This window comes from Xenia sp. Carnegie-2017, unplaced genomic scaffold (genome assembly GCF_021976095.1).
Source record: "Xenia sp. Carnegie-2017 unplaced genomic scaffold, XeniaSp_v1 HiC_scaffold_3, whole genome shotgun sequence".
NCBI lineage: Eukaryota > Metazoa > Cnidaria > Anthozoa > Malacalcyonacea > Xeniidae > Xenia > Xenia sp. Carnegie-2017.
The window spans coordinates 9,009,331-9,026,319 of record NW_025813493.1 but is presented as its reverse complement, the minus strand read 5'-3'; the positions used below and the strand labels follow the sequence as shown (position 1 = coordinate 9,026,319).

Below are 16,989 nucleotides of genomic sequence, written 5' to 3'. Positions count from 1 at the left end.
GCATGGTATAATCTGTTGAGAGCAATGAAATTTTAGAACTTAGCAAAACTAATTAACTCAAACTAAACTTAACTAATTTATGAATATGAGCCCCACTAGTTACCGATCTTTGGCTTCCTATACCCATGATTATAACATGCATTTATGATTCTTCCAACCTCCAATTATCAATTTTTTTTTAGTCCATGTTTTGTATTAGACCTGTTTTTGTCCTTGTTTGGTTAGAGACTTAGTTGTGGCTAAGCCCAATATTTTACTCCTATATTGCAAACTGTTTCACTGAAAGTGATATTCATTTCTTTACTTAACGTCAAAAAACAGTCCATTTACCTGTTTTTCAAACCTTTCACACCTCTTCCGCGCCCCTTTTTCTTTGTCAACTAACATATTGTAATTTGCATATAATTTTGATGTTATGTGCGCGAATAAAAGGAAAATTTTAACTAGCTTTTTTTTCTAAAATTCTAAAATTCAAAAAACTAGTTAGTTTTAACTAGTTTTTAGAATTTTAGCTAGTTCAAGTAATTTTATTCTACTTAATAAAAGTAGAATCTTAACGTCACAAAACAGCCCATTTAGTTGATTTTTCAAACCATTCACACCTCTTTCGCGCCCCTTTTTCATTATAAATTAACACATTGCATAATGTTGATGTTACGTGCGCGAATGTGAGTAGAAAGATTTTCAGTGGTTTGAGCCTGCGAGCAGTGGCGATTGTTGAACTTTTTCTCTAAATATAAACAATATAACTCATATGCCTCCGATGTGCTTCCCAATATTCCTAATAATTGGAAATGGCCAACAATGTCGAAATAATTCCATTTGCGAGCCAAGAAAATGAAAGGGATGGCGCACACAATTGTCACGAGCAAACATCCAGTTTTTGCCCTCCTCCGAACAAGAGAGACGAACAAGCTACCACGAGCAATACAATGCGTCTTTGCAAAATCATTGTAGCAAGACCGAAATTTGCATTTGGTATGTTGAGCTAAAAGAGTCGTTTTACAATGTATAAATATTTACACAGTAATGACAGTATATCGCGCTGTATACGAAGTATTTTTGACAATTAGCCTGTGCAAACAAGGGTATTCAAAGCACAAACATCGGTTGAAATTTTTTTATCTTTTGTCACATGCCACGATACCGGTAACAACGTGAAATAATCAGAAACGTGTCTTGAAAAATATGATAATACCTTGAGCTCGAAATATATTTGAAAATATTTGAAGCAAGCAGAGCAATGAGTGTTACTTTTGCGAAGCAGGAATTTGAGACAAAGAGGAACTAATTTTCACAAATTGCGTAATGTTATTGTTGTGATAAATGTGTCGCTCTCGGATGCCTGAAATTACCGACTTGGGCTATTTAAGAAAATGACGGTATATGAAATGGGATAAATTTTCATGGCTATTAACTAGGCCTCATTCGCAAACGTTTATAAAGTTATAGCCACAAACTCTTATTCTTGACTTGCAATCATTCTCTCGAGATTTAACTGACAATGTTGCTCGCCACGTCGGCTGGTACCAAAAACTCAGAGAAAATATTCTTTTGTATCAGACCATCAACATGGCTATCGTTTAAATAAACCACATTTTAGAGTTTTTAACAAAGACCATATAGTGGGCTTCAGCTGGATACATTTGAAAGAAGTTGACTTGCTTTGTGAAATTTCATACACAAGAAACGCAATTTTAGATTAGATATTTTGTACCATGGACTTTGGAAGATACATCATTTATGGGAGGGGAGGGGGGCAATATTCATGGACATATGCATGATATGACATATAAAGTTTATTTGAAATCCATTGTTTCTATTATTATAACCATGAGCTTATGAAGATCAATAATTAGGGGGGCTCATATTCGTATGTGCATGGTATAATCTGTTGAGAGCAATGAAATTTTAGAACTTAGCAAAACTAATTAACTCAAACTAAACTTAACTAATTTATGAATATGAGCCCCACTAGTTACCGATCTTTGGCTTCCTATACCCATGATTATAACATGCATTTATGATTCTTCCAACCTCCAATTATCAATTTTTTTTTAGTCCATGTTTTGTATTAGACCTGTTTTTGTCCTTGTTTGGTTAGAGACTTAGTTGTGGCTAAGCCCAATATTTTACTCCTATATTGCAAACTGTTTCACTGAAAGTGATATTCATTTCTTTAGAAAATTAAGTCCATTCGTTGTTTTTCCAATGATTGAACACAAAAATATTTGCATTGTAAAAGTAGAAAACTGGTCGGCTTTGTTACTGGTGCATAGATTCCTGAATAAATCTCTGACTTTTTCTGTTCCAATTGCCTTGTAGGAGTTGCTCTCTCTGTGCATGTGGTTTTGCTGCTTCTTACAGGTGGCTTACTAATTTCTGGATATGACATACTACCTGTAAATTTTGGTGAACTACCGTTAGACTTACCTAAAGATCCGACAAAATTGCGCTGATGCTTGGATATATGCAACAGAAAATGAAGAAATTAGTTCGTTGAGCACTGATCAACTTGCTAGGGGAAACGAGCACATACCAATCAACTTATTCTATGGTGCTGAAAATGTATTCACTCAAAAAAATTTGCAAATCATTAAGGACTTTGAAGATATTTTGTTTGCAAACTCAGATTATCAGAATGAATTCTGCTTACTCCAAGGCACTGGTACTATGGATCGAAGATGTGCAAAACCATTGTCTATTTTGAGGTTCTTTGATGGCACTTATTCTGCTATTGATGCAACATTCTATGATCCTAACTTTGAAAATATTCCTAAGGTTCTCTATGCTGCAATAATGAACAGAAAAGCAGTGCCATTCTCAACTTTCACTTGGCTAAAGATTCCAGAATCTCAGCTACCGAGGCAATTTCATCATATACAAGGACCTTGTTACCTGTAGGTTTACCTCTTAAGGGTTACCATAGCAGCAATGACCGTAAACAAGAACAAAAACATAAACTGGATGAAATGATTGTGAACACATTTCGTACAAAATTTGAGCAAAGTTATGATCATGGTATTAAAGGTATTAACTTTATTTACTTCCACCGGTCTTTATTTACTGCAGCTCTTCAAAGCCAAATCATTTATGACATGATGCTAGCTGTTGCCAGTCTTTGTTTCATCTTTATATTTTGCTGGTTTCAAACTGGTTCATTATGGATTACATTCTGGGGCATTTTCAGCATATTTTCAAGTTTTAACATCACCAATCTGCTGTACAGAATCATCCTGGATTTCAGATATTTTGGAATTTTCCATGTCATGTCCGTTTTCATAATTTTGGGTATTGGCTCAGATGATATCTTTGTATTCCTGGACACTTGGAAGCAAAGCTACTATCTCAAATATGAAAGCTGTGCTCATCGACTATCAGATGTTTATCGGAAGTCTGCAAAGACCATGTTTGTGACAACTATAACTACAGTTGTTGCATTTCTTTCCAATGCTCCTTCACCATTGTTGTCCATATCATCATTTGGAATTTTTTCTGCATTATTAGTATTTGTGAACTACCTGTCAACAATTTTATTTTTTCCGACCGTTCTTGTTTATCATCATTTTGAACGCAGTGGTATGTATGTATGAAAACTTTTATATAGAATACTACTATATAGAATAGTTTTATTCTGAAGAAAGTTGTGCGTATGTGTGGAAAATCTATGACCTCTCTTTAAAGGGTTAACTTAAAGGGTAGGGCAGTTAAAATTGAACTTTATAATTATAGGTATGGTTGATTGTGCTTGGTCTTGTAATTTTTAAAATTCCTGATAGATGAAAGGCACAGATGATTTTGTATCAATTTTAATGAGTTTACCATTAATAATTTTATTTGGTGGGTGAAAGTGTTTTAGGGTGTGTTGAACCCTTATGCCATGCCTTTGTTATGACCCATTTCTACTGAGAATTACAATTTTAAGATATTTTTTGCTGAATTTTCAACTTTCTGCTTTCATTATGAAAGGAAATGACAGTGTGCCAAATGGTCATACTTTTTTATGCCAATGAATTGATTGCATTTACGTAATTAGTAATATTTATGCAGCATATTGCTGTTTTGGTATTATTGAAATAAGGAAAGTTTTGAATGAAGTTTAAATTAAACTCTTATGAATACGGTTGTTAATTACAACGTAGGTTTATTTGACCATTTGAAATTGATTAATCAGAAACCTATATAAAGCTTTGGAAATTTTGTTTTGCCGTTCCTGCACTTTCAGTTTTTGAGTAGTTCAAGGCAAACTATATTTAGGTATGAAACCTACGAATACATAAAGTACGTGCATGTACATAAATGGTCCAGCAACCTCTACGTACTTTGCGGTTTTTTTACGTACATGTTATTTACTGTTTATTTTATAAAAACATTTTGTCTCTAGGTTATTGCTGCTGTTTTGCTTTCAAATGTCTGCAGTCGTCAGAGAGCGATGAGAATGAGTCCGACAACGATCAACGCTTATTCCCAACAAAAAGAAAGAGCGTATTGGATAGTGTAATATGGTTTTTTCATGGCTGGTTCTTCGAAAAGATTGTGACTCAAAAATACGTTCGCTGGTTAATTCTTATTGTATTTGGTGTAACTATTACCACGGCTGTTGTGTTTGCTACCAAACTCGTGCCAGCTAAAGAGCAGGTACGGAGTATTAATTTTACGTTAAAGGTGCTACACGTTTTCATGGTATAAGGGAGTTGGGGCGCTTGATCATTACATGTTTTACGTCTTTTTTCGATCAACACACGAGTACGTATACGATCATGTGATTAGATTTGTATCCGATTGATGTAGTAATTTTGGCTTGATGCTTTTACCCCACGTTATCCACTGACCATCCTATCGCCCGGTGGCTACCTATGACTAAAGGTGCAACAACATGTGAGTGTTACACAACAATCCACTTCATTTACAATATCGTACAAAATTACCCGAAAATAAAACCCTTCTTAATTTGTAAAAAACCTAATTTTATGAATTGTCAATGTCTAATTATAAATCTTGGTAGAGCGGAGGGATTACCAAAGAGACACTGTTCTTAATTTAACTGAAGTACTTTCTCATCCTTATAGCCAATGACTTATTACTTTTCTTTCAAGACTGTTTGTAATCGAAAACAATATTTCTTCGTTATTATGTTACGTGTTTTTGACCATTGTTTGAACACGAGATAAACTAGAATTTCAGTATGCACAATTATACGTATACAGTACCGCTCGCGTATTTGTTAACATAATTTTGCGTATGATACGCGTATCATACGCGTATCGTTCTCGTATCATACGCGTATCGTTCTCGTATCATACGCGTATCCTTCTTGTATCATACGCGTATCCTTCTCGTATCATACGCGTATCATTCTCGTATCATACGCGTATCCTTCTCGTATCATACGCGTATCGTTTCATTTTATACGCATGTCTTTCTCGTGTCATACCCGTATTACTTTCTTAATATTCTCGTATATGGTTTCAATATAGTTTGGTTTCATCTATGTACTCAAATATAAGTATAAAGTTTTCGAAAACTTTGCATATCTACTTAATTATGAATGCAATGCTATTTTGTTTATGTCTTTTCGTTTGATGTTCATATCTATAACGCGGACTCCCGCTATGATGAAGAAAAACTTCAGCATCTAAAGGATTAAGTTTAGGACATGAAAGCAACAACACTATCACAAATCGAGAGACAAGTTTATATTATAGAAGAATTTATTGAAAACTTATTGGTGTGGAAAAAACCCAATTACAAAAATTATAAGTGCATTATACTAAAATAGTTTACTTACAATATTTTTTATTGAAATGTTTGTTTCTAATATAAGAATCAATCGTTTGAATACACCGAGCCCAAATTTTCGTTACTTTAACCTGAGTATCAGGATAATATTTAAATACACACTCTTTGAGATTCATTCGAAGTTGCGTGTGCTATAAACATAACAAACGACGACACACTAACAATTGCTTTGTAGCGCAAGATGACATAAAAAAGTGTCAGTATACACTTAAGATATTTTATTCACGAAATAGTTTAAAAGCACGATATAGCAAAAGAATTTTTTAATAGATGATCTTATATATACATGTATATGTAATGCATTAATAAATTTTGAGTTGCTTTTGCAATGAGCTGCGATTGTCTCACGTCGTATCTAAGTATACATATGACTCATCAATGACATAGCTGAAAGTTTGTGACACATTCTTATATAAAAACGGAAACTCATTGTGATAACTTCATCATTTTTTGACATCTCTTCATCTATGAAAGTATAATGCTCCATGGTAAGGACTGTTTTATTTCCTCCACACCGTCGGGGCGAGAAAACGTTTCTTCGTTTTTTCGAATCTCTGACAACGGCTGAAATAGTCTGTCTGCTTACAGGACAAATGCTCGATGCTAATTCGCGGCTAATTTCAGTGTATTTCTTTCCTTCCTTACTTAATATTAGTATTCTTTCCTGGGCATAAGGTGATAAACGTGTCCCCGCAGACATGACATATTAGTTTTAACACGTGCGTATCTACGTCTGCAATCTCTGATAGTATCCGTATTGAATGAATAGTGTTTTCAAGCGAGAAAACATTTTTTTGTCGTACGATACGCAGATACGTGTATATCGTATTTTACTCCTTTGAGCGCTGAATCTAAATCTCTAAAATTTACAGAGCATCGCGCTCAAACGATTTATTATGATATAGCTTTTGTCAATTGCCTATAAAGTCTATCAAGTGACAGTTGGCTATTCTGTATTTCTCGAGTCGACGAGGAACTTTGTTGTGAATGTGACCGAGTTTACAACGTAGTTGGATTCGATAGTTGATGTTGCAAGATGCACATCCATATAAGGATGTTATTAATAAACGTATATTCTATTCGTATGAATCGAATCGTATTTTAATAGAAGGCACGTTTCGTCGTGATATAATAAACGCCTTAAATAAAACATTAAAGTCGATAGGAAAATATTGCACAGATTTCTGAAAGTACATAAAACATTAGCTTTAAATGTTGACCAAAATTTATCCTGAAAAAATAGTGAAATAACATAGAATTCCATACCAGGTATACTACGTACGCAATATCAAAAACCAACGAAATCGTTAACAATTTGAAAGCAAAATTGCTGCTCATTACGATGAACAAAGTTCTATCAAGTATCACAGCGTTTCATCCTCGTATCATACGTACGCTTATCGTTCACGCATTATACTCTCATCATACGCGTATCCTTCTCGTATCATACGCGTATCGTTCTCGTATCATACGCGTATCGTTCTCGTATCATACGCGTATCCTTTTCGTATCATACGCGTATCGTTCTCGTATCATACGCGTATCCTTTTCGTATCATACGCGTATCGTTCTCGTATGATACGCGTATGTTTTTCGTATGATACGCGTATCATACGCGTAGCGTATGTTAACAAATACGCGAGCGGTAGGGTATGTCCGTGTTTAATTGCGCAACACGCGATGGTACTCTGCATCCAAGTAGACTCACAAACTATCAAGTTAAACGTGGACATCAATGTCCCTATGTGCCCCTCAGCTTTCCCTAAACCCACAAATCAGCTCCATATCACCTAGATCTACACGTTCAATATCAAACTTTAAAAGTTTCCGTTAACTCTGGCTTGTGGTTTTTTTTAATTACATTTATATCTTTTTCTTCACTCATAACATGTACAACTTTTATCAAGTTTCCCTTTATTCTAATGTACTTCAAAGTAAAACTGAATTTAAAACTTTAATTCTTTGTTTTTTTTTGCTAAATAGTTATGAACTTTAATTTCAAGCTGTCTTTTTACCAACTTACAAAGGCAATATGCGTACTTACTGGTATATTTACAGAAAATGATAAACATGAAATCTTTTGATTATTGTTCTTGTTGTTATTTTGGTTTGTAGACAAAGGTGTGGCGCAGTGATACAAACTGGGCAAAGTATAATGTTTTGAACAATAACGTTTTCAGAAGTAGTCAAGAGGATTATGTCGTTGTCGTTAATATAATTTGGGGATTGAAAGAACAAGATCGAAGTGAATGTCATCACACGGATTTCAAATGCAAAGGAAATACTGTTTTTGATCAAAGTTTTGATATTAATCCACCTCCTTGTCAGATATCAATGCTTGTAAGTGAATTGAAAAATTGTCGTCTGTGCACTGCATTTGATTATAAATTATCTTATGTCAATGTTTTAAAATAGAACAATTTTTTGACGATTTTTTATTCTCGGGAAAAAACGAGCTTTATCTAACACCTGGCTGGTTTATTTTGTTTTGGGACAACTTCATTTGTGCCCGTGAAGTAATGAAATATGGAAGTGGGCAAAATTCCTTGAAATACCTTTGTTCATCCGATGAAATATCCTATTTCTTGTTAACATGTTATTTTTTAAATTTAGAATTTATGTAAAAGTTTGAAACACGCGACGTCCGAAGATGCACGCAAATTGAGGTTGAGGAGAAATGATGTAACTGGTGAATATGAAATCATTTGCGTCTTCGAAAGGATGAATGAATATTTGAAGGTAGTGGTTTGTATAGTGGTAGATATGTTGTGTTATTGCAATTAATAGTTTAATTATTGACAGGTTGACTGCTAGTATTTTGTTATTTTTAATGTGCCATTGAGCAGTGGCCAGCATTTTGCCTCGGGAGGCAAGCTACATAACGCAACTTTTGTGTAGGAAGTGCACCATAAATTGAACTACGTAATCGAACCACAGTATACTCTACATTGAATTTTTTCGTGCCCTGCATATCTTATTTCGCATGTGATTACCATAATGGCAGCCGTTTTTGACTAAGAGGAGTGATGAAATTGCATGCTAACCGCAGCCAGTAGTCTAATCAAATATACAGCAGCCAGTTGCTCACAAAGTGTATCTGCTGTATATTCCCTATACTGAGGTCGAACTCAATTTCAAATGCTGTGTTCTATTTTGAAGTAGTTTTATTCAAAATTTAAAATCTCGAAAGAAAGTTTTTTGGGAATAATATTAAATATGTTATATTATTTGAACTATACTCGTTGATCTACTTCGTTCTGTGCCTTAAATTTTTTTGGCTTACGACATGTACGCCCTGCGTACTTATTTTTGTAAAATGCAACAATGTATCGATTACTTAATCCATGGAATTATAACATCAACGTTTAGCTAAACCGAGCTGTACAAGTCGATTCATGGAAAAATAATGACCACAAAACATGGCGAAATAGCATTTTCGCAACTAAAAAAACCTAATCGCAGCAGCTCATTTATGTACGTAAATGTGTACTTTGCTAAATACCTCCAAAGCAATTTGATTAGCTGAATTTTTGAAATTCATCACAATAACATTGTTATGAAGGTAATGAGCATCAATTATATATTTTTACTTACCCTGGATCCTTTACGAAGTGATGTACAATTGTTTGAAAAGTAGTGATGGCATTTCTATTGATGTAATGCAGTAACTTTAAAACTTATTTTCTCATATATTTAGGAAGAAGCAAAGAAAAGGAAATATCCCAATAATTCCGACTTCTCCTTTGTTGTGAATGCGAACAAAATGCATACATTGATGGAAAATAACAAAGATCTTTACAATGTTTCCCTCTTTTCCGATTCCTACTTCCGTTACTTCGAAGTCGGCTTAGGTTATTTTATCACTGATGGTGGATCACGTGACTATTCAAACTCGTTTGACTTTAAGAAGTATCACAGTTTCTTGGGAACTGCTCATTTTCCGACTTTATCAAGAAACGCTTCTAGAAATGCGTATCTGCAAGGTACTATGTCTTTCTTGAATATTTATATAAAATTGATATATAAAAGCCATTTGTCAGTAGGATGTTCAAACACCAGGTTTAAATGAAGAATGTTATCATAATTCTATCTCTATGTCATTCATAAATTAGAGTTAAGTTTCTTGAATTTTAATATCTGGTTGCATTTGCAGGTAAAATGCACGACTATCGCTTGATGTATGTATCAATTGCTGTAAATACGACTCTAAGCGTGTCTTCACTCGGCTACCAAGAAGGCTTGCCCATATATAGGAATTGGGAAAACTTTGTTTCAACGAAGGTTAGTTATTTTCCTTACACATACGTACAAGTTACACATACGTTACGTATGGTAACCCAGGCATATTATGATAATATTAAGGATTCTCTGGATTTTTATTTTGAAATTTATATTAAGCTTTCAACTCGGTGCTTCGAGCCTTCGTCAGAATGTAAGAATATATTATTTACAAAGATTTTGTAGGCGTTTGGAGCGTCTGATTGGTTGGTTAGTAGTTGAGTTGATATTATTGGATGGTATAAGATGCGTTTTCATGGTTTCGGGTGTATGGATTGCGTTAATGAAATTCGAGTGTTTTATCTTAGTCGTTGTGTTATTAGTTTGTTGTTTTGGTTTTGTCTTTAGTTGTGAATAGATGGTGGGGATGTCAATATGTCTGTTTATTGTGTTGTTGTCTTTGCTGTACCATGCCTCTTTGAATTCTCGTGCGTGTTTTGTCTGTGCGCGTCCAAGAAGTTGTGTTTTTGTCCAGTCAAATGTGTTGTTGGTATCGTAGGTATGTTCTGCTGGTAGTGATTTTGGGTCGCATCGTTTGATGGCATTCTTGTGTTCAGTGAGTCTTGTTTCTATTTTCTTGGATGTTTGTCCTATGTACTGTTTGGGGCAATCTTTACATGGTATCATGTAGACCGCGTTGGTTGTGTCAAATGACGTTGTTCGGTCTTTATGTTTAGTGAAGTATGATGTAGTGTCATCAAACAGTGTATACACAAACAGTGTAAACAGAGTAAACAGTGTATACAAAGCGTATACAAAATGTGCCCTCCCGGCTATCACCACAGTGCAATGGTGACTCCTGCACTTGGTACACAGGACGTGCGGTTACACATTGTATGGATTGTATTGTAGAATCATCAGAGTGCTCAAACCTATATATATGCAGTAAACCTATTTATATGCAGTAAAACTATATATATACTCAAACCTATATATATATATATAAGTTTGAAAATTTGTAATCCAGGCATTGAATACATAAAAGATAAAAGTTTCTCCGGATTTTAAATGATTTTTATTGAGCTTTCGACTCGTTGCTTCGAGCCTTCATCAGAATGAAGAAGTATTTATTAACACCAATCATATTCACAATACACCAAAACCCATGGCAACGCATTTCACCCTATCCAATCACATTAATCCACCCACTCATCCAATTAGACGCTCTAAACGTCTCCAAGCTAAAAGCACGTGTAAATAAATATCTTCATTCTGATGAAGACTCGAAGCAACGAGTCGAAAGCTCAATAAAAATCAACCGTACGTCCTGTGTCCCAAGTGCAGGAGTCACCATTTTAATATGGTGATTGCCGGGAGGGCACATTGTAATACACTTTGTATATATATATATATGATAATGATAAGGATTCTCTGGATTTGTTTTCAATTTTTTATTAAGCTTTCAATTTTTTATTAAGCTTTTTTTCTTTCATTATCATAATATGCCTGGGTTACCAAATATATATATATATATATATATATATATATATATATATATATTAGTAGAATCATACTGGCATTCTTTTGCAAATGCTTTAATTTGATTGGTTACTTTGCTCGCTTTCATTTTTTAAGTAGTGAATAGCGAAAATTACGAAATTATGGAAACACAAAAGCATAAAACAGCGACTTAAAGAAAACTATAGCAATCCTTTTCCTTATGAATACTATAGTATGATTTTACTAAGTCAATAAGATTACTCGCTCTCGATTTCCATGATGCGATAGTTGATTCGGACTCGTCAACCATTACCTCATAGATGTCTTGAGCTCGTAATCTATAATTGTTAAATATACCTACCTCTCTACAAACGTCATACTCATTGAATTTTTGTGCCGAGAACGCAACCTGGGGCCGGTTGCATGTAGCCTGAATAGCGTTATCCATTGGATAGCAAATTTTTTTAATTTTTAAAAAACCTCTTATTGGGGAAAATATACGATTTTAGCTGAGCAATCTCGGAAAGAAAATATTGCTTCAGCGATTACAAAATTTCTTTGTCGCAAAGAAAATATAAACAATTTTTTTAGAAGTTTGGAAATTTTACCATCAAATTGATAACTCTAGACCGTTGAACTAAAATGCATGGAACGCTACCTGTAATTCAAAACCCTAATAATTTTTTGAAGCCGTGATTTTACCCCAGACACGCGTGTGTAGTCAATCAATTATTACTCTGCGATAGAATCTCGAAACACTACACACGCGTGTCTGGGATAAAATCTCGCGTGTCTGATGTAAGATTTGGCTTCAATTATTTGCTTCAGGTAGCGTTCCATGTATTTTAGTTCAATGCCCTAAACCCAGGCTTCGTGGAATTGGCACATGTCCACTTGGTCTGTCTGCAATAGAATAGAACAAGACGTGTGCATGGTATTCTAGGGTTGCGACATGTTTAAAAAAACGCTGTGCTCAGTCTCGAACTCCCACTAAAACCAGGCTTCGTGCACACAGGAAAAGCCTGGGGGCGGTTGCACGAAGCCTGGATGGATATCCTCCATTAGATAGCAAAAATTTTCAAACTTTTAAAAAAGGTGTTTATATTTTTCTTGCGATAAACGTTCAGCAAAATTTGCTATCCAGCGGAAACGCTGTCCAAGCTTCGTGCAACCGGCCCCAGGATTTTATTTTGCACAACCTAAACTCTGTTTACAAAATATTTTAGAGTTTATATTCATTCAAGATTTTTCATAATATCTATGAGTTTTCTTCTTTGTTGAGGACATGTCTCATTGTTATGCCCAAAACCTTAACTGTTCAAATAATTGCAAATATATATACGTGCAGAATAGGGACTAAGCGTTGCAAAAGCTCTTTATATACAGATGCATGTTCATATCACTTTTAAATCAGTAATTATCATTTTTGCTTTTTTACTACAGATGAAAGATTTTCCATCTTCTTGCAAAAATGCTTTCCAAGCAACTGTCTATCAAGACTTTAATGTTTGGCATTGGGTCAAGGTGCAAGAGGTATGAAACCACATCGTTTTCATTTATTTTTTTTCTGTACTTAGAGTGCTGTTTACATGATCCCAGCAAAACGGGATTCAGTGAGGTGTGAAATGATTTCGAGGCATTAAAAAGAGTCACAAGTTCAAGCGAAAAAATTACTATTTGTTAAGCACCACACGTCATTCCTCTTGTAATTACGCCAAATTGGTTGTTTTCATTTCAACTACGCTCATTAAATACACTCATTGCGTATTTATAAAGTCAGAATATTGTGAAATTGCTCAAGAAGTTTTATGTAATGATAAGTATTGAATCGTTTCCATTTTCCAAAATTATTTAACGCTTTGCTGAATCCCGGCAAACTGGGCTCATGTGATCAGCTCCTAAAAATACGTTGGTCCCGCAAGAAGTAGCAAATTAAAGTAGCATTGTTCACGGACTTTAACACGTGATTTATTAAAGTATTATTTAATTTAGCTAATATTTGCATACAATATGTGCCATGGATGTCATTGTACTGTGTGTTTGAAAACGCCCCCAAACGTCGTATAATGTTGGACGTTCCATGTATTGTTTCACCATGGACTTGCGTCGTTCGTCGTTGTACGTTTGGGTTATAACGCACATGACAATGAAATGCATATTAAATTCAGATAGAGATTTGTGTTCGGCTCGATGATTGGACTCTATACATAACAGCAAGCTCCAACATTAAATTAATACTTTTTAAGATTCTCGTCTTGAATGCATTAACTGGAATAATCATCGGGATAACTCTATCTCTTGTCATCTTGGTTTTAATGACAACAAATGTCTACATTGGATTCATAGCAGCATTAACCATGGCCATGATTACAACTTCAGTACTTGGTGTTATAAGCATGATTGGTTGGACGCTTGGACCTTTGGAATCTTTAAATCTTACATTGGTTGTGGGCTTGGCTGTTGATTATGTGGTGCATTTGGCTGAGGGTTATATTCAAGCAGTCGAAAGAACGAGAACGAATAAAGTGCGCTATGCGTTATCGCACGTTGGAGTTTCGGTATTATCTGGCGCTTGCTCGACTCTTGGTGCATCGATTTTCATGTTAGCGGCTAAAATTTTATTCTTCGTGCAATTTGGAATTTTCATATTTGCCACAATAGGATTCTCTATTCTCTATTCGCTTTTCCTTTTTCCTACTGTGATGGCTTGGATTGGACCCGAGGGTAAAACTGGATCCCTTTTGCCTTTATGGAAAAGTCTGAAAGAGGTTTTCCGTGGTCAAACCAACAAACACACGGATTGCGTATATTGTGATGGTAAGGGGTTCTATACAAAAGGAACATGCGATGGGTTTTCTGGCAAAGAAACCCGTGATCTTTAAAAGGTGTTAAATGGAATTCGTAGAAAACAATTTAACATTTACGTCAATAATATTTATATTTATAAATGTTCTGATGATCTACAACAGGGGTCTCCAAACTTTACAGCCAGAGGGCCACATGAACTTTCATCCAGCATGTTGAGGGCCGAAGAATATAAAAAATTTCCACGTTATCCTTCAGCTTTTTAAATTTTGCAGTGTGCTTGAAACGGAAGTAGGAAGTTGGTAGAAAAATTGACGTAAGCCACTCTTGCAAGTTGGCTTGCGTCATAACGTGAATTTTCTGCACAAAGTTTATTTTGTTTAATAATTTTTTTTTCTCAAGTGGCTCTGCGGGCCGGATTGAGAGGCCCAACGGGCCGCATCTGGCCCGCGGGCCGTAGTTTGGAGACCCCTGATCTACAAGATACATATTTAAAGGTGGTTGTTATAGGTAGAGGCTAGTGTTTTTATTTACTTTTCCGCACGTTACCTTTCATCAAAATTTCAAGAACACAATCCAAATTCTAACGCAATTTTCACTGACTGGTCAATTTTTATGTTTGGCAATCTCAATTAGAATTTGGGCCGAATTACTATGAAAATGAACAAAGTTCATGATTGTTATTTTTGATTTATTTAGTAGTCTTTAATATTATGTAAGGACTTGTTTACTTGACTAAGCGGAACGTGGGTTGCACATGATGGTTTCTTTATTAGATTTTTTAACCTCAAACAAAGTGTATAGGAACAACATTTACAGGAACCTATGTGGTACAGTAGGATTCACATTACGTAGCAAAGTGTCTGCAAGCATTTTTCTCGCAAAAATGTAAAAGGAGATTTTTATTTCGTCTGTATAGGCAGGACCTCGGACAAAAACAATCTCGCTTCTATAAATATAGCAGACATGTGACCGGACATTTAAATCCTACTGACCCATACAGTTTTTGTGTTCTTGAAATTGATTTTTCATTTGGAAATGTTATTATTTTTTAAGGTAACGCGTAGGATATATATCCAATTTTATCCGCGCTTTAATTCTATAAGACTTTGCAATATTACATTTGGGAAAACTTTGTGTAATTTTATAATTAAAAAATTTGTTGAATTGACTGTTGAATTGTACGGAGGCCCACGAGGGTCATGGAAAATAAATACGGAAACTACAAAAACATATTGTCTTTTAAAGCCTGCAAAAGCGTGACGGCAAAAGTTTGTGGAAACATCACGGCAAAAGTTGATTTAAGTTATAAGTCAACAAGGCAGAAGTTGTTTGAACATTTGCAGTATCCTTGGATGTTCTAGTTTCTTTTATGAGAAGAACTCTTGTAAACAAAAAGATAAAATCCGAAAGCAATAGGTCCCGTTTTCGGTCTACACTTCCAGATACCTTGTTTAGCGTAAGGCACTAGAACGCCGCATGTTAAAGTTTTACACTGTTGAAACCTTACGAGCAATTGAATGCTGAGGAAAAATGGCTTTCGTACTATCTACTTTTCAAATGTTTATAATGCTCAGAACTCATGAAGTATTAACTTTTCCTATTTCCCTGACCATGTCAATGATTTCTGAAATTTCGTTTTAACAGAACTTCTCTCATTTTTTACCCTATGGGGGTTACTAACAGGAAATGCAAAGCAAAGGTATTTAGTGGGAGGAATAGGTATCGCTTAAAGGCCCTTAACTTTGTCTCAGCCTACAGACCCGTAAATAGAAATCCGCCATTGTCCGTAGGAGATTTCGACCCCTCCACGCTATCCTACTTGGAGATGTCAATAGCAAGCTTCCGCCCATCAGACCCCAAGATCACAGGCGATAGGCTTTGCTTGTGGTACTCAGGGAGAGTGCGGTTGTGACCGAAGTCTGGGCCTCTAAGCCACTGCATACCTAATCGCACCCAGCTTCTACCGCTAGTTGACATCATAGTATTTTGCTTTGTATAATATACATAAATTCAACAAAAGTTGTGGAGTGATTGACATTTTTACCACGAATGCCCAGATGATTACTTTGATAATTTGAGCAATATGCCACAATAAAGTGAGCAAATTTCCACAAAGGTAGTGCAAGTATATATAGTTAGTCGTTGCCATGACTATGAACAATTAGTCGAGTGGACTGTGCATGGACTGCTGCATGTATGTAAGATGATTTCTCTCTTAAATTGTTACTAAGCATCCTATTTACTTCAAAGCTTGCACTGATCTGCTCTCGAGTTCTCCCAAAGGTGTCCTCGGCTTGCATACGCCAGTACAAACACAGTAAACATCTTTTATTTCTAAAATAACACATCTTCTGGTTGCTGTAAACCTGTTAACTATGGAAAGCTTTCAATTCTTTCATACACTTGGACAAACATATTCTAGATCCAAAAATATGTGAAATTGATTTAATTCTCGACTTGCAACGATTCTCTTGAGATTTATCGAACAATGTTGCTCACCCACGTCGGCTGGTGACTAAAATAAACACTGATGAAATAAGATATTCTTTTGTATCAGAGCACCAACATGGCTGAATTGCAAGTCAAGAATCCACTGATAGAATTGAAATAGTGAAACTGAAGTTTAAAACTTTAATGATGCGTGAAATATCAATGATAGATCTA

General features: G+C 35.2%; 1 protein-coding gene across 1 annotated transcript; it reads left to right on the top strand.

Annotated features, from left to right (window-relative positions):
• The first annotated feature begins 794 nt into the window (after nt 1-794).
• Nucleotides 795-14,489, top strand: LOC124454182 (protein dispatched homolog 1-like). Its single transcript, XM_047004987.1, is given in 11 exon segments — nt 795-978; nt 2,326-2,455; nt 2,457-2,794; nt 2,797-3,579; nt 4,385-4,638; nt 7,915-8,139; nt 8,413-8,538; nt 9,497-9,782; nt 9,953-10,080; nt 12,961-13,050; nt 13,764-14,489. Coding segments are annotated over 11 exon segments (3,180 nt in total). The 3' UTR covers nt 14,400-14,489.
• The last annotated feature ends 2,500 nt before the right edge of the window (nt 14,490-16,989 follow it).